General features: G+C 42.0%; 4 protein-coding genes across 4 annotated transcripts; all 4 read left to right on the top strand.

Annotated features, from left to right (window-relative positions):
- The first annotated feature begins 942 nt into the window (after positions 1 to 942).
- Positions 943 to 6,470, top strand: LOC110979154 (uncharacterized). The gene is made up of 8 exons (XM_087147220.1): positions 943 to 982; positions 1,559 to 1,678; positions 1,932 to 1,998; positions 3,138 to 3,223; positions 3,635 to 3,730; positions 4,325 to 4,444; positions 4,950 to 5,009; positions 5,105 to 6,470. Exons 2-8 carry the CDS (start codon positions 1,601 to 1,603, stop codon positions 5,162 to 5,164), a joined length of 567 nt encoding a protein of 188 aa, XP_087003346.1. The 5' UTR covers positions 943 to 982; positions 1,559 to 1,600; the 3' UTR covers positions 5,165 to 6,470.
- A 781-nt stretch (positions 6,471 to 7,251) lies between these two features.
- LOC110979152 (uncharacterized) lies at positions 7,252 to 11,343 on the top strand. The gene is made up of 7 exons (XM_022234714.2): positions 7,252 to 7,438; positions 8,108 to 8,180; positions 8,469 to 8,557; positions 8,669 to 8,764; positions 9,317 to 9,439; positions 9,953 to 10,015; positions 10,292 to 11,343. The coding sequence occupies exons 1-7, from the start codon at positions 7,367 to 7,369 to the stop codon at positions 10,409 to 10,411; spliced, it is 636 nt and encodes a 211-aa protein (XP_022090406.2). The 5' UTR covers positions 7,252 to 7,366; the 3' UTR covers positions 10,412 to 11,343.
- A 746-nt stretch (positions 11,344 to 12,089) lies between these two features.
- LOC110979115 (uncharacterized) lies at positions 12,090 to 15,988 on the top strand. The gene is made up of 7 exons (XM_022234657.2): positions 12,090 to 12,368; positions 12,798 to 12,876; positions 13,027 to 13,115; positions 13,756 to 13,851; positions 14,352 to 14,465; positions 14,741 to 14,803; positions 15,024 to 15,988. Exons 1-7 carry the CDS (start codon positions 12,297 to 12,299, stop codon positions 15,276 to 15,278), a joined length of 768 nt encoding a protein of 255 aa, XP_022090349.2. The 5' UTR covers positions 12,090 to 12,296; the 3' UTR covers positions 15,279 to 15,988.
- Positions 15,989 to 16,101: 113 nt separating this feature from the next.
- On the top strand, positions 16,102 to 21,556 carry LOC110979113 (uncharacterized). Its single transcript, XM_022234655.2, has 7 exons — positions 16,102 to 16,435; positions 16,753 to 16,825; positions 17,106 to 17,197; positions 17,952 to 18,047; positions 18,332 to 18,463; positions 19,429 to 19,491; positions 20,116 to 21,556. Exons 1-7 carry the CDS (start codon positions 16,364 to 16,366, stop codon positions 20,203 to 20,205), a joined length of 618 nt encoding a protein of 205 aa, XP_022090347.2. The 5' UTR covers positions 16,102 to 16,363; the 3' UTR covers positions 20,206 to 21,556.
- Positions 21,557 to 21,601: the final 45 nt, after the last annotated feature.

Below are 21,601 nucleotides of genomic sequence, written 5' to 3'. Positions count from 1 at the left end.
AAAATGTCACAGGTCGATCACCCTTCATCAATATCCGAAGAAAACGCAGCGTAATACCACAAGAGGGCGCTGTAGAACGCAAATTTAGATTTGCGTAAGTCCTTAATTAATAGATTCGTAGTACTAATGTCATTCATTGTTCTTTGCATGCACTATATTTTCTGATTTATAGACCATATGTGCGAGTGAGATACCATTTCATAGAGTTATTACTTAGGTTTACACCATTTTCCTCATAAGTATCCTTTACCCTTCGTGCGATAAAAACAAAATCACACACCCTCCGCCCCCTCTCAAAAAAAATACAACACCTGCAAAGTAATTATTTGCTCAGAAATGAAGGGTGCACACTGCCAGCCGGAATTTAAAAGAAGCAATACTTGAGTATCTCATGAACAGAGCATACCACCAATAGACCTTTTTCCTGACATGTGATGCCACAACCATGCTGGACCGCCATGTGTTTTGATGGTAAGGAGTGCAGTGTTGTGATGGTAATCTACCTGTTAAAGATAAACATGCAGCGTTTGCGCGTGCGCTTACACGTGGTTGAAGCTGCCCGTAGGAATATATGCGATCAACGTGGCTAAGGCGATCCACACGTGGTTGTATTGTTTACATTTAATCACGTGGGTGGAAAAAGTCTAAACCAACTCACACGATTTTACGATTTTTTAAAAACCCAAATTTTCGACGGTTTCGATGATTTCAGGAAATGCAAAATGGTGTACTTATAAATGTTTTACGTGACAAATCAAATTTAATGATATTTATATTGTATTATCAAAGCATGGATAGCTAGTTAAATACCATGCGAAATGAAATCTGTTTGTGAAAACAAAGATCACACTCGCTAAACCTGTGTAAGTTTAATTTTGATCACGAAATGCATGCTGCCCTCGTGCGACGTGTTGCCCGTCGAGCTGTGTTCGGATCCTTTTACGTAGAGCCGTTCGACCTCTGGCGAACATCGAATGATGGGGTAAGGCCTGGGGTATTTACTCTCTTGGCCGGGTCAATTATTCTGCTTCGATAGCCGATAGGATCTTAGATTATGAGCTAACCATGATCGAACGAGCCCGTGACTACTTGAATTAAGTGCCAGTGATCGCAAACTTGGAAAAGAACCTCACTTACTGCGGACCATTGTTACAGATAATGTACGTGTGTTTTTAGTGGTTTTAGTTGTCGGTTTATTAGTATCGAATAAACGAATGCCTGTAACCATTGGCGTAACGGGGTGGGGTGGGGGGGGGTTCGCACCCCCCACCACTTCAAATTTGGAAAGGCACACAGCCTCTGTACAGCTCACACTTAATTTCCTTTCGGTGTCCTCTTCAAATTATGTGTGCACCCGGGTGCACCCCCCCCCCAGATTTCACCCTTATGCCACCCCTGGAATGGACCCCAGCCCGTCAAAATATTTATGCTACCAATCTACAAATTCCCTTCTATTACACCAATGAAAATGAGCTGTAATTCAGGCATGGACTTTGATCCGTTTATGAGATTCACAGCTTGACGATCACTCAATCATGATGTTACCTGCATGTTACAGTTCGTGCCCCCACCGTGCAGTCGAGTTGAGTCCTTATTTGCAATGGCGTTTACGTATCTGCGACGTTGTTGTTGCTGTGACGTGTCCTGGGGAACGATGACAGTAGCCGTGTGGACCATGGTGAGCTTATAATTTTTGTGAAGTTAAAAAATTACCTGTCATTAATGTTGAAATTTAGCCCGGTTATGCTTTCATTGTTGCCTCTATCTGCTGTATCGTATTTACTAACAAAGCCACCAATCCGTTGCTTTTTAGCAGCGGATGTCTCGTCCTCGTTCTTCTAAAATTTCACAACTAATCCAACCCCTTTAATTTAAATCGATATTAGAATAAATGTAAGAATTTAAGCATTTTTTCTATATTTCCATCGCAGGTTTGCTGTGTGATGTCCCTAATGCAATGTGGGTACACACTGGCGTATACGGACCCACGAACCACCCGTAAGTTTTCATGTAGAAGAGCCCATCGAGGCCCTGTCTGTGACTGCAATTGGATAAAAAAATTGGTTCAAAATATAGGCCATGTCATTGGCTGTTACCTGCAATGAGGTATCATGCTCTTTGAATGGGTTCCGATGTCATTACTTCAAGTTAAGCAAACGCCACAGCTTTTTGGAGAGCTTCTCAGGGCGGGGGTTAGGGGAAGAGGATAGTAATGTCCCATGATAGGCAGAATTGAGAGGGTATCCATGTATGTTCGTCGCACTTGAAACAGAAAGAAATTCGCACCCGCTCATTTTCCAGTCGTAAATAGGTTATGAAGACAGTAGTTCAAAGTATAGCATATATATTTTTTTTCGCAAGCTCTCGGACAAGCACTGAGCATACAGTGTTTATTAATATACGTTGGGTAAGGGCAAACCCGTTATATATAATATATACAAAGTATAGCAGTCGCCTCGGACTTACCTTTTAAAACTAATGATCTCTTTTCCACGTCCCCAGATTTTGTGCTAATCCCCAGCCCCCTTCCATTTTGCCTCTGTACCCCCACAGTAAGCTTTGCGACGCCTGAACCCTTACTGAACAGAGTGCGCGACCGAAACGAAACGATTTCCTTTTCGTGGTTCGGTTTCTTTTCCCAATCGTAGTTTAACCCTACAAGAACAGGCGCAGAATCTCCCACCTCCGACATTTTTCCCGTATCGCCACGGTGTATTTATGTTCCATTTTCTTATAGGAATTTTAAGAGGATCGGTGTGGTCATTTGTGAAAATCGAACGTGCAGTTCTCGGGCATGCAGCACCCATTTTTCCGAGAGATAGGTCAGCCCAAAATGTATACTTTTCCAACTGCGGTGCCACACGTCATGCAGCCTTGAACTTCATATAACCGTAAAAAAAAGCGTACGTCTGATGAGTACAAACTTCACATTTGTAACGATAAGGAGGTAAGGTTAAAAAAATATCGAGCGCGGCACAGCCGAGTTGGGGGGGGAGGCAAAACGTAACCCGGCTAAACTGTAACGTGCAGCGTCCCCCATTACGCAATACGTACCGTAATCATTGTGAGTACACGTCGGATTTGTGAGATAAGTGGACAATTGTAATCTCTCCGGTTTTCGTCCCTTTTCCTCGCAGAGTCTGTTGTGGTGTACAGCTTTCTAATAGTACTCAACGTGGGCTCGATCCTGTCAGCTGCGCTTTTGGTTATTGGCACAGTTCGAGTAAGCAGATTTGTCATTATTTTGTTATTTTTATATTTCAATACGGCAATACTTTGCATTTCCCCTTTCTCTGCGTGTTGTCAAAGCGCTTATGTAATATGCCATTGTTGCTACATGAGCATAATCTGTACTAACTGATAAATTGTGTTTGCGCGCGCTATTATCGAATCGCGGTATCATCATATCCCAAGAGTAGAATAGATTCACGCTTGTTGACAATGTCCAACCAGCTATCAATATTTCTACACTGACAGATTTAATGGGCTCTTCCATTGTAACGCCAATTCCTCTTTTTCGAGAGTCTCAGAATCCACAAGGGGCGGGGCGGGCAAGATGGGCGTAGGGCATGAAAGTCTCCTTCCTGTAGGAACCTTGTAAGTCTGGATTTGTATTTCATCTCGAATTCTGCAGATGAATGAGGTCATGCTGCGACCTTACATGGTGTTTGAGACCATGTCATTCGTCTCCTACTTTGCGCTTGAAGTTGCACTGGTCGTCGTCCTGATAGTAAGTGAAACGAGACACCGATTATTTCAAGAATTGTTTTACTAAAAACGAGTGGAATTCCATTTCCGAAAAACTTCCGAACACATATATTCATAGGCCTATTCGTAAAAGTGTCGATAATAATCCGCAAATATTGGGCGTGTATAAATTACTTCGCTTGACAACCCATATTCATCGCAATTCAAAAACACTTCGGTAGGTTTTCTTGGCATTGTTTACATATTTTATTCCAGCATTTGCATAAATTTAATCACACCAACTTTGATAAAAAAACATCGGACGTGCACTTGCGCGGTGCACCTAAAAATGAAACGGACATCCTTGGTTTCCTGTCTTACACATGTGCTTACATTATTAATACGGCAGACTACCACTCGACTCTAAGAATGAAATCATTCTTCTGATCCATAAACCATTTTTCTCTTTTGGGCCGGCACATCTCGCCACACGATGGAGCCCATTGCATGGAGAGATCTCATGATTGATCACGGTGCGTAGATTTTCAATCTGATAACGAGGAAAGTGCTCAGGCAGAACGTCGCCATGCACACTTCATTTTCTGAAACTACGTCTTATTGATTTCTGGACCACTAGAATGGAGACTGGAAGAACTTTCCACTGTTTAGTACTGAGACAGGTTCCATCACTTCTGACGACTTCAAATTCATCTACGTGACAGTGGCTGCACTTATTCCACTTTTTCTCTTTATCAAGGTGAGAAAATGTTGGCTTAAAATTGAAACATCCTCCGGTGGAATTTTGAGAATGCCCTTTCCTGTGTAAAATTTCTTCTGCAACCGTATGCGAGAAGGCCACTAACGTTGGTACAATAATCACTTAAATTAATTTGGGTATTGTCAAATATTTTCCGACATGTCTTTGCTGAAAAATTTGATTAGAAAAGGGCTTCGATACTGGCGGATCTCCCAGCCCCCCTGGAATGTTTATTGAGCAAACAGTGCTGATAACAAGTGACCATTTAACCTGCTTGACACATCATGTGTTTTCGTCTATGATGGCAAATAATGTCTTGCTCACATCACTTTCTCGACAAACCACAGACAGTTCACAATCTTTCCCCTTGTAAACTCCGGTCTTTGCCTCGTCTTGAGAACAAATCCTAAAGTGAACTTCATAACCTAAAATACTTTTAGCCCCATCCCCAAAGTGTCAAAATTTGCTCATACTCATTTTGTGCTCAAATTGCATGCTTACGCAGATTCCTTGTCTTCTCTGCGTCCTGTCATTTTATCGAGACATACTGCTCAGCGGAAAAATGGTAAGTAAAATGTGGCTGGTTTTGCATAGTGATCCGTAAAAATTAGAAGCATTGATTGGAAAGGTGTAATTTATAAATCTATCTTTTTTTTCCAGTCACAGCTTCCCGTCAGCTACCGACAAGAAGCATCGCCTCTACTGGACGACGTCGAGTGAATCTAAAATCAACGTGCCATCATTCATTTTAAATGTAGTTTCGTGTACCCTGAGTGGCTGATAACAAGAAGGTTTCCCACACATCCTCGAACTTTTTTCATTCAAATAAAAAAGGTTAACTTCAAATTCGTCTCGAGAGGACCGGAACGCACAAAATTTATTCTACAGTGACTGTGCCTTTAGTCATTGGTCGTGTTAAAGGCTTAAGGTCAAAGTTCTCTACCTGGTAATTTTAATCTAGCTTTAGGACCGAAACTTTACTTCTTGATGTAATACTGGGCGTTGTTAGCAAAATGTGTAAAATAATTCTGCAGTATCCAGTTTGTGGCTTCCTGATGACGGATGCAGCAACAATAGCTCCCATCTAAGAGGTTATTGAAGCTATACACAGATTTCCTGTGACGCTAAAAGCATCCAGGTATTTGATCGGTTTAGCCATTTCCTACACTAACATGGGTTGTATAAATTAAAGGGACTTCAAAGAAGTGGGGTAGTATTGTTGCTCGACCTCTGTTATGTTTTTGAATTCTCTTTTGCATGTATTTAAATACCTTATTTATCCTTTAATATCTATTATACACGCCAGGTTTACAAAACTGATTTGAAATGATCACATGATGTTTATGTTGCATTTACGAGTGTATGCAGTCGTTTGTTTGGTACAAAAGCGAGAGGGTTCATTGGTGTACATGAACTATTCTGCATTTGTCCCAGTTTTTGTAAGGGCAAGATAGGGATTACGGCTTGGGATCGTATTTGTTTTTGTGAGCATTTTCATGAAAACGGGATCCGGTTGGATTCGTTTACAAAGCTGCTGTTACGTAGGTCCTATGCTGATGTATTCGGTTACTTTAAAGGATAAAATGTTTTGTAGTATGCCATGAGGCATCTCTGCCTCCCTTGCTGCAGATACACTGAGATCATGGATGTTGAATAAATGTCAATTAACCAAAGGTAGTGCGGGCTTCAGATTCCCCCCCCCCCAATGTTTCGTTTCGATACCGGTAACGCATTTCACAGTGAGGTTGTAGAAACGGTACGCTTTGCAGAGGAGAGCCTAAAAAGCCTGAGCAATGGACGTAGGTCAGGAGGCACACGTCATTTGATATGGACATGTACTTCAGAAGCTTTGTTCAGACACCTGCAGATAAACAACGAACCTTGAACTCTGAATCTCAGGCATGTGACATTGCATACGTGCCCGTACGTGCCGCTTCCAGGATACTCCGTCTTTTTTTAATTATTTTTCTTTTAAATGTTTCGATTTTTGTGAAGTTTGCGTCAAAGATAACACCTCATAATTTTATGCAACGTGTTAACATTCTCGTGTGCTGTGCTGATATACATGACGTTTTCCTTTCTCTTTTGGGGCGGGAGAGTGCAATGTAATTTCTAAGTAGCCAGCGAAATCCTTTGTCCGCTGCACAACATGGCGGGTGCCTGGGCCAACACGTCCCGCACCTGCTTCGTTCACGCCTCCTGCTCATGTAGGCCTACATAATTGATTCTAGAGTGCGTGGTAAAATTTGTGTGAATTCAAAATGTACGTGATGTATGGAGCAAACTGGTGTTCGATAACTGTACAGCCTCGTTGCATGGTAAAGTGAACCCGGGAACTGTCGATCACTTAGTTAAAGCAGTTTCATACAAAAGTCAACAAGTTCGTCTTGAGATCGTAAGACACAATGCTGTTTACGTTGATATCACGTGCATTAATACCGTGTATTGCTATGAACTTTCTGTCTTGAAACTAAACTCCTTTACAGTTATTAACTCTGGAAATTGAAATGACAGATACAAATTGACACCGAAGGGGCTTACGTCGTGAGCCTTAAATAGCTGAACGAATAGCAGTTGTAACAGGTTATCGTTTCCCTTGCACGACGTTCTAAACTTATCTCTTGTTATCCTTCAAACTTTGGCAGTCTTGCTACTCGTATGTCTAGTTCGAACGGGAACAGGTTAACCCGTAAACAATTGGAAGTCATCGCTGTAGTAACGGTGACGTTGGTAGATGGATCAGCCAATACAACGCGTCCAAGCCACGTCAGGGTTTATTTGCGATCCACTTACGAGGCTCATATGATACGGCGGTGCTTTGGCTGATTTGTTCACTCGAACTTGGCGAAACGTTTGGACCTATGTCAGATTTGGAAATTTTATTGCGAGGTTGATACCGAACTCGAAAACGAAGCAAGCAAGATGGCGATTATGACCAGATGTTGCTGTTGTGATGTCAGAATCGGATCCATCGTAGTTGCAATCTGGGTCGCGGTAAGCTACCGTCGTGTAACAATAACTCGATTGCTGTTTTTAAGAGGATGAAAAGAAGGCAGGGAAGCTAAATAATACACTTCTTTTTTTGTACTGTTTACTCTCGTGTTCGAAAACAACTGAATACATGTATGTTTCTTGTTTGGTTGATTTGTTAAAGCTCTGGTTTAATTTGACGGCGTTTTTCTCGTCAATGCCGCTCTAGAACGAAGGGCAGACATTAATAATTAACACGTTTGGTAAAATTGCAGCCTTTCATATTTCTGTGAGTGTTTTCGTAAGGTGATTCCCATCTATAAAATGCATCCCGCACAAGAGATTGAAGATAAGAAACATGATGGCTTGCAGTTCAGCTACCAACTAATTGTTTGGAATAAATCTTTTTATTATGGGCTAAACTTGATCATTTTCTTTGTTCGGGAAGAGTTTTCAAGAGAACCAACAGTAGCTATTACGAGTAGCTGCTATATTTACGTCACGATTTAGATAATGACCTGGTTATTTACAAACACTTCAACTTCAGGTAATAAACAAAAAATAAATAAATAAATAAGATGTCTTGGTAACATGAACTAAGTTTGATTTTTGATTGGGTGATAATTATCAGCAATCCTTATACGTTCTAAAACTGAACAATCAATTGTTTTCTTTTTTGTATCATTTTGTCAGATTTCGTCCGGAGGTAGCCTCATCCAGAGCGCATGCGGACTGGCAGGTTATTCCTCGTACAGTGACAACTCTGGTAAAACTTGTATTCAAGTTTTGTTCATCCACTGCTTGAAAGGTTTATCCTTTATGTACCATTGTATTTGAGAGCGTAGCATTGCAATTTCGCTGAAACATTATTTTTTTCACCGGCAAAGACACGAGCTGGCAGAATTTACCTCAGAACGATTTTTATGGGTTCGTTGTTATGCTCACTTGCTGCATTCATTATCGGGAGGTTTTGGGGACCGAAAAGGTGTCACTTTGCTTCGTTGGCTCACAGAATCTTTCGCCCGATGAATTCTGCATTTTTTTGTCCCTGCAGCTTTGCTGTCAGCTGCGTGGGGGGCGTCGGTTGGGATCAATTCCTTGATGACCATTGCGGCTATTTGCTTGTTTATTGGTGTGCTCAAGGTAAGTCTTTCCTCAATTACCACAAGGCAACACCGGCGGAAAAAAAATTCTGATTCTACCTGCGTCATCTTTGCCTATCATTAAATTCTGAATTTTTCTTTATCTTCCCAGGACACCAAATCGCTGCTCATTCCCTATATGATCGGTGAGTGCCTCTACATGGTTGCGTATGTGGCACTGGAGATAGCTGTTATTGTTGTCTTAGTGGTAAGTTGCATTACACAAGAGTTTAAAAATGTTTGATTCAACCGGACTCTCCATTTTGGATACTAAATGTACTTGTTTTGTCGGACTACGATCCTTAATTGCAGTCATGTCTCGCATCTACGTGTCATTTGTGCGCCCTCTCCCCTGTAAAAGGGGAAAGGCGGTGACCACAAAGAGCTGGCTTGCAAAGTTGGATCAGCGACAATCTGTCAACCACTGGTCGATTTTTGAACCAACGGGGGATCCGAGGCGCGTCAACTAAGATGAACTCACCCAATTTTCATTAGCAATGAGGCCATTTTGATGGGCGAGGGACCAGCTGATTAAAACGACCTCCATAAAATTGACAAGCACTGATGGTACTGGCAACCCGTGTGTAATGCATAATATTGACTCAATTATTGAGTGACATGACTATTCGCTACAGCGCTACAATATCATCATTATATACCTGATTCGGCAAGACTTGGTGGCCAATGAATGATTTCACCGGTATTGCACAGCTTGTCCTGCAGTTCACAATTTCTGCTATTTCCTCTCTTTATCCTTCAGAATGGGAACTACATATATTTCGATTTCCTCAACTTGCCTAGCCTCAACGAGGTGGAGCTCATTGCCCTGAGATGGGCTTTAATCGGCATTGCGGTGGGCATTCCAATCGCTTTGGCGATCGATGTAAGTAAGAAAGCAGCTTTTTGCGGAAGTTAGGGGGCCTTTGTCATGGGCATCGCGGCGGGGGCAAGAGGGCGTTTCTCCCCCTCCCCTTGAATAAAATAAAAGGGGAGGAAAAAGAAAAAAGCGAACGAACAGGACGAAAGGGGATGAAACCTATACGTCAGTCAACCCATTCAGGCTCAGATAGCCCTAGACATGGATACAGCAGCTTTTAATAGACGAGATAAGCTCTTTTGAAGCATAAAGGGTGATGTAGCCCTTTGAAGCAACCATTTGTAGAGTTCCCCGAACCCTTATAGCGTCATGTCTTAGATAGTGGCACGTGACATCGCGACCGTCCACTGGAGCATGTAGCACTAAAACCAGAGATGCTGTGAGCTGATGTGCCAGCCGTTACATGTACCAACTTCAACCAACTGGGTCTTAAGAGCATCCTTTTCTCATCGCCATAGTTCTCCTCAGGTTTTCTCCGTCAGAATTGACTTTAAGGCCATCCTGCCTTCCTCTTTGCAGATTCTGTGTCTCCTCTGTGTCATCTCGCAATACCAGGAACTCAGAGATGGGCGCGGTCGAGGGGTAGGTCATGCATAAAGTTTACAGAATGCGAGTTGCAATGGTTTAGCTGCGCGTGCAAATCGCACTTAGTGAACGCGACTCATTTTCGACTACATGTACACGAATCCACCATTACCTCGGCATGACATGACAGCGCAGAAACGATTTTTATCATTGGATGTAGTGATTTGCAATTTAACCCCTCGAGGTTCTGATATGTCAGATACGTGTATGACATGGCACATCGTGAATATGTTGCTAAACGTGTTTTCCGTTTCTTTCTTCTTCAAACATCAGGTTCCAACCGCTCCATCAACACTCATAATCCAGCAAGGATATAGCACTGGTTTCGCGCCAGTAACTTACGACCCTAAGCCGACTGTTCAAGTCCCAATACAACAGTACTACGAGTGTTGAAGTTGGCTGGCAGACCACGTGCATAGCCCCGCACCAACGTGGAAAGGTTGGCTCCTTTGCGAATCATCCGTTTTGAATCGATCCCAGGTTTTTTGGCTGAAAGTATCGAAGGAATCTCATGGGATCACTGAAGAGTTGCAAAGATTTAACTGGAATCATCAATTCAAGCGAGATCAAGATTAAATCTGCCCGCATGGAAGGGAAAGTGTGTAAGATGATCATTTGTTAAATCGTTGAAATTTCGACCAATCTACAAATTCTACTGTTGGCCCTTCTCTAAAGTTTATGCAAGGGGAACCATGGCATAGAACTTACCTGAACAAGTAACCGACAGATGACTTCTGTGTAAACCAAAATGTTATGACCAACATATTTTTGAAGGTGTTTAAGTTGCATAATTTCTCCTTTGAGTTGTCTGTACATGTAAATCCTATGATTAGAATTAAAACATTATATTTGAATATATTCCAGTATAGCCAGCACCTGAAATATTTTGTAAATAGTTTGAAATCATCTCCTTTCTGTACATAATTTGAAATCTTGCAAGTAGTCATCAAGCAGCGAAATGAAGCAGTAAAATGAGGTCGAAATAATTTGAAACATAGCCATTGTAAATTATAATTACATTTATACATTGATAAACAACAGTTTAAATTCTTGTCATGTTGAAAGTTTGATTTTAAGTTGGTAGAGGAATGTGTTATTTTAAAGCTTGATTTTCGGGACTATATTATTTTAGTGTACTCTGGACTTTACTCATTTATCTATCTCAAGTGGCTCATGGGAAACATTTGAACAATCATCCATTTGGGAATAAAACTTATTTTCTCTTGGAATTTTGAACCCATTCTGGTAGTGGCGGAGCGTTTGCAGTGATCTCATAAATTTTCATTTGGAATAAAAAAGAAAAATCCTCTCCATTTCTTGAAGGATAGGAGTGTGCCAAGAGTGTCTCCCTTGGGCGGATTATTAGCAACTAGGGTACATTTCGGAGGGGGGGGGTTCCTTGGGGCCTTCATTTTCTGGAGGGGGCACTCCATGGGTTGGTCACGGTTGAAACAACGACCAAAGAGGAACACCGTAAGAGTTTACCTTCTTTAATTTCTGAGCGGTGGGGGGGGGGCGTGCCCCATTCCGCCTTACTTTCGTCGTTATCCAGTAATAAGTTCAAAAATTGTCAAAACCGTTTAACAAATCCCACTTACAGCGTTGGTTGTTCCAAACCACCTTATTCGATTCTATAACTTCAGAGATAACAATGTTAAAAAGCAGGTTTCTAACAATCTGGTCAGGAAATCATTTGGATTTGAGAAGTTATACCGTAGGCCCACTTTGCAAGTGAATGGCAAAAATATTTGATTGGCTTTGATGTCTTTCATTCTAATGGCATTGACAGAGATGTTGAACTTTTCTCTAATAGTTCACTCCTATCTGGGTCGGATTCCACTTTGTACCTCTTCAAAAACTCGGCAAAGTAAAATAGATATCCACTTTGACGAACAACAATGCAACAAGTATAATTTCTTGCAAGAAGTGAACTTCAGTCAGACCCAAATACAAGTTTGTTTTTAGTTATCAGAGATATGATACCAATTCCTTAAGCAAACCCATCTTGCAAGAATATACCGGTACACCCCTAGCAAACAATTAGGTACACATTTTGTTTTGTTCAGATGTCATTAGGATACGCGACAGTGAAGCTAACGTCAACAGCCAATCATGTGACAAGCTTGGGGTTGTGTAAAGGTCTACGGATGCTTACTTGAACGCCTGTTGACGCAGAGAGCGAGGCTCCCAAATACACCTTTTTTCCGCTGAAGACCCCAATTTGCTCAATGTATGTGCTTTCGGAGGATCAGAAAGTGACGCAGGATTAGATGCAACAATGGCGTTCATCCGAAGATGTCTCTGCTGTGACGTCAGGGTTGGAACAATGGCGGTAGCTTGCTGGTCGATAGTAAGTGTGGAATTGGTATTCCTTGTCCCTAATTTATGGGTGTCACCAGGATTTTTGCGGAGGGAACCCCTTCTTTCCTGGGGGATTTCTAGGGGGAAACACTCACCAGCTGTACGAACTAGGTCAATATTATTGTAAGGCGGTTTCAAGCAAATTGGTTATTTTCACCCCCTTGCAATTACAGATCTCATGTTCTTCTGAGACTGATGATGTTTATTGTTAGAGGTATTACCAAATGCACATATGTTGAGTAGTAAAACATGGAACCTTGCGGTCCATTCACAGAATACGCAGGAAAAGTGTGAGTGCTCGGAAGCTCCAAACTATTAAGGGACAGACAGTAGACAGTGTACTAGCGTAGCAGGGGGAATCGAAATGAAGTGAAATTTGGGAGGAATTAAGAGAATGTTGAATTCACTTTCCTACCAGATACTCAGCGTAGCCAGCGTTATCCAAACCGTGCGAGCAATATCAGTATTCTACGTGAATAACCCCTTCGCTGCCCAAGGTATGATATTTTGGGTTGTTCGTCATTTAGCTTAATGCACAAGGCTCAAGGTTGAGCCACAGATTTCAATCAAAATAATGAGATTTGTATTAAACGGGAAATTATTATACGTGAAATGTTCTTTCTTTTTGTTATTGCTGAAATGTGTAGCTACCGTGCTAGCGTGCTGGTGTGTCATGATCCTTCTCAACGCGTGTCTTGGCGTCACAGCAATAGTTCTTGTGGTTGGCATCTGTAAGGTACTGCAAGAGTACAATTGCATTCTTTAATTAATTGTTTCTGTCTAGTAAGGAAAACTCGGTGAAAACACTCACTCACTTTAGGCTTGCTTTGTGAACACTCTTTGAAGTTGGAATTTTTGTTGTTGTTGTTGTTGGGGATTTCTTAATTTGACTGTTCGTCTTCCTTTCCTCTAACCCCCAAATACCTCTAAACCGTTTCTCAGAAAAGGGATAACCTTGTGTGGATCTGGCTTGGTTCAAGCAAGGTTCGCACGACCTCATTTGTTGAGGTCGGCACATTCACGAACAAAAGATGGGTGCTTTTGCATGGAAACGATTTGCTTCTTAAGAGAGAGGAGGGTGCGTCACTCTATCGCCTAGCAACGACGTTCAAGTTATTTGGCAACGGTTATCATCAGAACTACCCTCTGACCAAAATCTGCCGAACTTTACTGATGCCGCCTTTGGAATTATGGCAGGATTTTCATTTTCTATGACAACAAGATTGGCTTCATTATGTGAGAAACAAGTCTCACAGTTTCAAAAACTTGAACTGCAAATTATCGCGATCAGGGAAAATCTCATTTCTGGTCTTCCTTAATTTATTAGTTTTTTCTGCTAATACTTCTTCGTCTTTCCTCCTTTTCACGAATCCTAGAACAAGAAGCAGTTGTTTATCCCCTTCATGATAGTCCAGGCCATCTTAGCGGCTGTCTATGCGGCTCTGGCAGTCATTCTGTTTGTGACTCTTAGTGTAAGTTGCCGAACACTTTATCAGACCTTGAGGGGGGGGGTTGTGGTCTGTAGTGGCCAGGGCTTGAGACTCATGACTAGAGGGTCAGGGGTTCCAATCAAGCTGCTGGCTGTTACGTTGTGGCCTTGGGCAAGTCACTTCACCCCTGCTTGTGCATGAGTGCCGGTATTTAGCCGAGGAGCAGCCTCCGGTAGACCGGCACCCCATTCCGGGGAATCATGGACATGTTATCGGCTACCTTATGCTTGCAAAGGACATCAGACTTTAACATCGTAGCCTGGTGAGCCACAGTGCTGTGGCTCTAAGAAGGATGTCTTTTCTTTTCTTAATCGAAGTTGATTTGAGAGATGGTCAAAGTCGCAAAGTGATGAAACTTGGGCTATGCACATCACCATTACCCCCCAAAGACAGTTCGACCCCATACACCTTATATGTCTATGATGCTGCCATGAGTTTTACATTGTCCTCGAATTCATTTTGTCTTTGTACTTTCATTGTAGCTTGAGACTATAGTGTATTTTAACTTCCTCTCCTTGACCGACCCGGGCGGCGTCTACATGATCATCGTCTACTGGGTCATGGCAGGACTATTGACTGGTGGAGTAGGAATTGAGGTAAGCCCATTCTCTGCAGGTTTGAAGATGATAAGCACCCATTCACGAATGGGTGCTAATCAGTACGTGTCATCACAATCTAGTCAGGGCCCATTCTCCGATCTTTAAGCAGACCAAGCGCACCTGCTTATAACTGTTTATGTAAAAGTTTGAACGATTGTGACCCCAAAACAACAACTGGCTGGATAGGCACTGTCAGACTTGCAGACTAAAACACTGAATGACGTCGTGGTCATATAACCATTGGCATTTGATTTCCCGTAATTTATTTTCAGGTCATATGCCTCCTGTGTGTCGTCTCGCAGTATCAAGAACTAAGGGATGGGCGTGGCCTCGGGGTATGTTAAGTAATTGACCCTATTTGCAAACCGGTATACGCCATGAATGAATCCATTTGTTTTAAAGTAACTCCATAATCAACTTCAGCCGAAAGTTTCAGAACTGGTTGTAAGACTATGAACATATTCCTTAGAATGGTATTTCACTACATGTATTACTCATATTATATATTTACGCATGTATGCTGACCGTACCACATTTTGGTATTTTGTGGCATAGCTTCCAGAGACTACCACGACCACGACTGTCATTTTGGTTCCAAAAGGGTCTTACGTAAACCAGGGAGCGGACGTTGGCATCGACGAGACCAGGCCAGGTCCAAGCACCGAGCCCGCCACTTCATCGGCCAGTAGGCCTAAGTGTGCCGAGCCGGCCTGCGCTGGTGACGAGCAGCCCGTGGGCGTGCCGCCTCCCTCGAAGTCCAGACGCTGGTCATCGTCGTCGTCCTCAGAACACGACAGTGACCACGACTGAAACATCTACATGGCTATGTACATTGTGTGATGGGGCTGTCGGAATCGATTTGATTCGGGTTGGGATGGGGTTTTACTTTTAAGTAGTTTTACTTTCAAGTATTTTCTACATAATATAATCAAAGCGTGGTGCTGTGAAACTGTCCAGTTTTTGAACACTCCATATAGTATGGTTCACATTTATAGCAAGTTCGAGAGGAAATATTGCCCAAAGTGTCTCCTCCGATAAAATAAATTTACCAGGAAGGAAGAGGAAAAGACTAAAATTACCTCCAAATTAAGCAACGTATACGGAGCAATTTTATACCGCTGAAACAAATATCAACGTGTCAACAAAAATTCTTGAAATTGAGTGCGATCATGGAACATTCTTCCTTAAGTTTTGTCTTGCATCAGACACAAAGGGCAATTTAACGACCGAAAGAGGCTCTTTAACGAAATGTAGGCCTAGTAAACTTGCCACCAAATTTCGTCAGTGGTGTAACCGTACCGTAGAATGAAGTATATTGACCAACTGCTGTCGTCATACTTCATTATGTAAATGTTGATAACTTTTTAAGGTATTGGGCAATGTCGGAAGAAAAGCATAGTTTTGTATGCCTGTGACATTTTCAGTTTAAGGGCAACTATTTGGGGGTCTTATTTGTTCCTGCAATTTGATATTGAATAAATATATAGCCCAAACAATGGTGGCTGTGAATGCCCTCTTGAGACCACGTGCATGCTCTTCAGTTTATTTGCCTTAAATATGGAAAAAAAAACTTGCCCGACTTCGATAAAATTGATTACTAGTCAGAAATTGAAAGATCGTACGCATCCCCTCATGACCACTTCAGACAAACCGAAAGTACAAAATCGTCCGCACTTACCATGTCAACTGTGACGTTCGCATAGTATCAACCAACCTCACCAGTTTTTTTTCTCAGAAAGCAAAGGTTATCTTTGAACCAACACACGTTTTATTTACCGAGGCGCGGTTTCTGTACGGGCATTTCGGTATATTGCTGAGCTTGGACAAAGACGTGGAATTTTTCTTGTTTTGGGGGCTTTTTCTCATCAAAGAAGAGAAAACAACCTGGACGTAAGATGCCGTTCATGCAAAGGTGTTGCTGTTGCGACGTCAGGACTGGGTCCATAGTGGTGGCAATATGGACAATGGTAAGCCAAGTTTTAATCATTCTTTTGGATGACATTTTGAAACATTTTTGATTTTTAGGAACTACATATGGTTTCCATTACAATGGAAACCATGAAGTCTGCGATGGCACATCGCGTCTCTTTTGTGAGTGGTTATGCGATGACTTTTCGAACAGTGTGCAGGGAAGAAACTCCTCAAAACATCAGATCCAACCTGCTGAAATGCCGAGAAGAAAAACAGTTCTTCGTCTTGCAAAATTCTGCACTTGGCAGCTTCGGAAAATTAGTCTAACACATCAGCATCCAGTGCGGATTTAAGATTTTGTTCTTCCTTTCAGATATCAGCGGCCGCATCCATTGGTCAGAGTGTGAGGATGTGGGTTCAACTCCCCCACGATGCTCAAATTGACGGTAATGCTCGAAACACATCCATCTTTCGTCGGGGTCTATATAGCAGGTCTATCTGGTCGAGACTTTTGGATGAATTAATACTTACTGAAAACTGCCCCTATGAAATAATGAGCCCGATTGTAAGCCTCTATAGCATCTCTGGTCGTATCTCCTCAAAGGCATTCTTCACTCTGGACATTTAAGGCAACCAACCTTTATAGACCAGTTTTACGGGTGCAAAAAATTTGAATCCGTCATCAGGTCAAGTGGAGTACCTACCTTTGACTTCATTTTCTTTCAGACAGCAACTTCGTAGCTTACTACGCTGCCATGACGATTGTGAATTCGTTGTTGGGGCTGTCTGCTCTGGCCCTTTTGTTTGGAGTGATTAAGGTAAGAGCACATTTCATTTAGAGTTTAGTTTTCTCTCTCTCGCTAAGCAGTGTGCCTGTCTTGATTGCTATTTTATCCCAACTTCGTTATACATGTAGATGGAGGCCATGTTTGAATTATGGCATTGTTATTTATTCTGTCACAAGAGGGAAGGTAAGAACCAGCTAACAGAAGAGCGATGATGGAAATGTCTGTTATTTTTTTAATGGAAGACAACTCGGTTTTGTGCATTGTAATTGAGTCGGTCACTGTATGTAGCCAAGACACTGCAGGACACATCAAGTTGGGGATCAGAAATAACAAAAATAATTACCCCCCTACGATAAATGTCATCAAATAACTCGAAACTGCAGACTCGATGATCATTCTTTGATTCTACTCACAAATTCACACGTGGTATAGTGAACTTAACAAAAACCAACAAACAAAACTGATATGGGCGTCGAAACAGGCTCCAGTCACTGTTTGAGTGTTATGCAAGCAGACGTTGTAGGCTTACGCTCGCACCAGATAGAGAGGGCGTTGTTTTTAAGTTGAATATGTGTGTGAGCGGTTGCATTTTATTTTATTCAGGAACCAATCCAAGAAGACCTCCCCAATTGTATGGATCTCCGCCCATGGTAAAGAAATCGCACCACACGTTTATGTAACTCTGATCGAACTGCATGCCCATTGCAAATGGCGACGTCCATCTCTCTACTTTTTACTTGCTGCACATTTTATTCCGTTGGTTCTTACTAATTTGCCTTCTCAGTACAAGAAAGAGTGGATGATTCCCTACATGATCCTTCAAGGATTGCTTATTTTTCTGGAGCTTATTCTGATGGTTATTGTCATCGTTCTCCTTGCTGTAAGTTCAAAATTTTTTCCGTGTCTCCTATTATTACCCATGCATTTCTGAGAGCGAATCCAAGTTAATTAATGGTGAGCTGCATGTAAACGGAAAACATGCGTTCTTGACAGTCTGAGACAAACTATATCTCGTCAGGACGGCCAGAGAAATCTCGTGATTTGAGACACCAATCGACCCTTTTATGATCTAACTGTGGTCAGTTTATAAACCTCTTAATAAGTTGTCCTGCCACTCAGAGCATCAGCTTGTTTATTTGTCATACTGCGATTTTTTTTTCACAGAATGGCAACATATTGGTCTTCAACTTCTTGGGGATCTCTTTGGAAGGTCAAACTCTGGAGGAACAGATGGAGATTGTTCGGATTGTATACGGCATCTTGGCAGCTAGTCTGCTTCTGGGTATACTGCTTGAGGTAAGTTGTACGCCACGGTCTTGTCTGCATATACGGCTGGCCAGATAAGCTGCACCTATATAGCTAGACACACGGCTTATCAATAATGATCAGAAAGCTGAAAAAAGAGATTATTAACAGGCATGCAACAACGAAGTTACATACCCTTAACTGGTGTCCAAAGATTACTGCTTTCGAACTATTTTCCCTTCAATGAACTTGGGCTTTATGAACCTGAACTGATGGATTAAAAAGAAATCCCTGACGTTTCCAACGTCAGATACAGGTACTGACGACCTGTGAGCTCTTGTCACAGTGACAAGAACTGCTCTTGTCACAGTGACAAGAACTGCTCTTGTCACAGTGACAAGAACTGCTCTTGTCACAGTGACAAGAACTGCTCTTGTCACAGTGACAAGAACTGCTCCTGTCACAGTGACAAGAACTGCTCTTGTCGTGTGTCGTACAAGATGTTGACGAGATGTTCGTAGATTTATATCAAAGTGCCAAAAGCCAGGATTTTCACATTGAGAACAGTCGGTGTGTTAGGTTCCGGTCGATGGTGACAAACTTGTCATGTAGGATGACATGTCGATAACAATACTGTCACTTGTCAGCAGTGCTCAACAGCATTGAACTGTTAAATGGGGCGCCCACTGCCGTTGCGATTCGAGCCAACAATTCGACCTCGACTATAATAGCTGGGTGGTCGAGTGATAAGACGTTGGCAGTAGTAAGTAGCTCATTGGTTCAAATCCCATCGGAATAAGTTGTTTTTTACAAGCTCGTTAACATGCTCTTGGAAAGCAGGGAAACTTGTTCTTCTTGCAAAGAGTATTCTTTTCGTTGCAGACACTGAGCAAAAGAAGTTTTATCTTGTCAACATGACAAGCCTTTGCTGCGAAAATAAACCCGGTTCTTCGAGGGGGCCGGCAAACATCGCTTTTGGCTTCAACAGAAACGCACAATTTTTGTTCTCTTTACAGCTTCTGTTCTTTTTCTGCGTGGTGTCTCATTTCCAACAACTGAGAGACGGAACTTACCCAGGGGTATGTTGGTCTGTTTGGGTTCAATTACGGTCTTCCTTTATATTATAGGCCATGGTATAAAGCATAATTTATTACCACATTGTTACATTTCGCCGTGTGGAAATGTGCGTTTGCTGCGATTTACTGGTAAAAATTTGTTGATGAAAAAGCGAAACAAAGGACCAGGCCTAACGATAGCCGTTAAAACAGTTGAGAGTGCCTTACTTTCGGCCTCAAGGTTTTGCAGGAGCCCACTCAGAATGTGCATGCAAAATATTTATGTGCAAAATGCGTGCCAGCCCAGTCAATTGTATTTGTTGGTCAAAAGGAGAATCTAGGTTGTTGATTGGTTGGATGCCAGGCCTGCTGGGTTTACGGCTTAGGCAGACAACCGCTGATTGGCCATAATCGAAAGTCAAGATTCTGCTGCAGTCTTCCAAAGCAATCGCCGAGCTTTTGAACAATTCCGATGAAAGTTTGCATAGGCCTACTCGTGTTTGTCACACACGGACAAGGTATACTTCGGTGAACATTAGTTTAGCATGGCCAAGCTGTTTTCTTATCATTACAACAGTTGTATAGGTGTACACAGTGATAGTTCCCCACAAGACAACTCTCTGAATGTTTTTTTCCTCTGTTTTTCAGCCCGGTCATGTACTTATTGTCAACCAAGAATGTACACCGATCGTCGACACTTGCCCACCACCGAAGCAAGGTTACTACACCTCCTGCTGAAGCTCATTGCGTCGACAATAGTAGAGATAATGAGCCAGTTCCGTGTTTCAAAAAGGCAAGGTCATTCGAGAACTGAGCGGGCATGTGCGGGCAGACCTCGCGCGCACGTATTGCAATTCCCGAATGACCTCGGACGCAAGAGCGCATCATTTTGAGCATGCGCTGTTGGGATACCGAACTGAGCTTTTAACCAGGGCTTTGTCTGCATCGTAGCGCCCTTTTTTGTGTACATTATGCGCAGAGTAAAAAAAAACCAAATGATAAAATCAGGTTTGGAAATTTCATTTGGCCATAATGGCAGAGTTAATAAGACTGTATTTGCAGCACTTTCCGTAATAAAAGCCGCCACGGTATGTATTGGTTTCAGATTTCAAAATGGGAGAAAAGGAGCTTGGAACGCAATGCACTTCGTCCATTTTCATACTAATTTGAAAGTCAGCCTTGTTTGGGGCAGTGAACTGTATTATAGCATAACCATAGACACGTACACTGAACAAAATCAGTCCACAGTAAGATCGAGACTGAATGAGTCTCGATTTGAATAATGATGCTAATGTGTTTCGATTTCGAACTTAAGCCTTTATGATTTAATTAAGTTCATAAAGTGAGGATATCTTTTATAAGCTGCATATAGTTAAAGTATTTTTCAGTAATTCGTAATACTAGAAGTGGTCGATCCAAGTATTTTTAAATAGAAGATCAAGGTTTAATCATGCACTGTAAGATAGGTTTAATAGTTTTGGGGATCTCCCAAGTTCCTCATTCGCCAATAGAAATTATGCTTGCCGCATTAATATTTCACAAGAGATCATTATTTTGTCCAGTCTTTGAGTTTAATTAAGCACAATTAAAGGTGTAAATATGTGTGCATATACCGAGGGTATGACGTGATTTGGCGGGTTACATTCATGAGTCTTCAAGTCGACCATTAGGGTCTGGGGATAATGGGGTACGTTGCCCACAAACGTCATTCGAACGTGCGTAATTAAGCGCCCATCTTGTGTAGTAGATAAGCTCTATGATTTGTATCAGTGATTTGGAGATCGGCCTTGCAATCGTCCTCACGTAGGTTCCTGCATCATTAAGGCGTGTTCTCGACATCAACGAAGAACTTTAGAAATTGTCTGTTTTCCTCAAATCATAGTGAGGGACTGAAGAAGAAATGTCTTTACAGACTTTCTTTTTCGTTTTACTTTGATGTATAGTTGCTCGAATTTGTTAGCTTCCCGCGTATGAATTCTCCGATTGCTGTCAGCCTGAATAGAATATCACGAAGCCATGGTGTTTGCCTGATTTGTTATATTTTAAAATGTTCTGTGGTTTTCTAAATAAATACATGACTTCACGTTTATGTTTTCGATTTTTTTTGTATATCTTCCTTGTTATAAAGCGATGA

This window comes from Acanthaster planci, linkage group LG16 (assembly GCF_054643075.1).
Source record: "Acanthaster planci isolate LZ-2023a linkage group LG16, COTS_SCS, whole genome shotgun sequence".
NCBI classification, from domain to species: Eukaryota; Metazoa; Echinodermata; class Asteroidea; order Valvatida; family Acanthasteridae; genus Acanthaster; species Acanthaster planci.
This window is presented reverse-complemented; position numbering and strand designations above follow the sequence as displayed.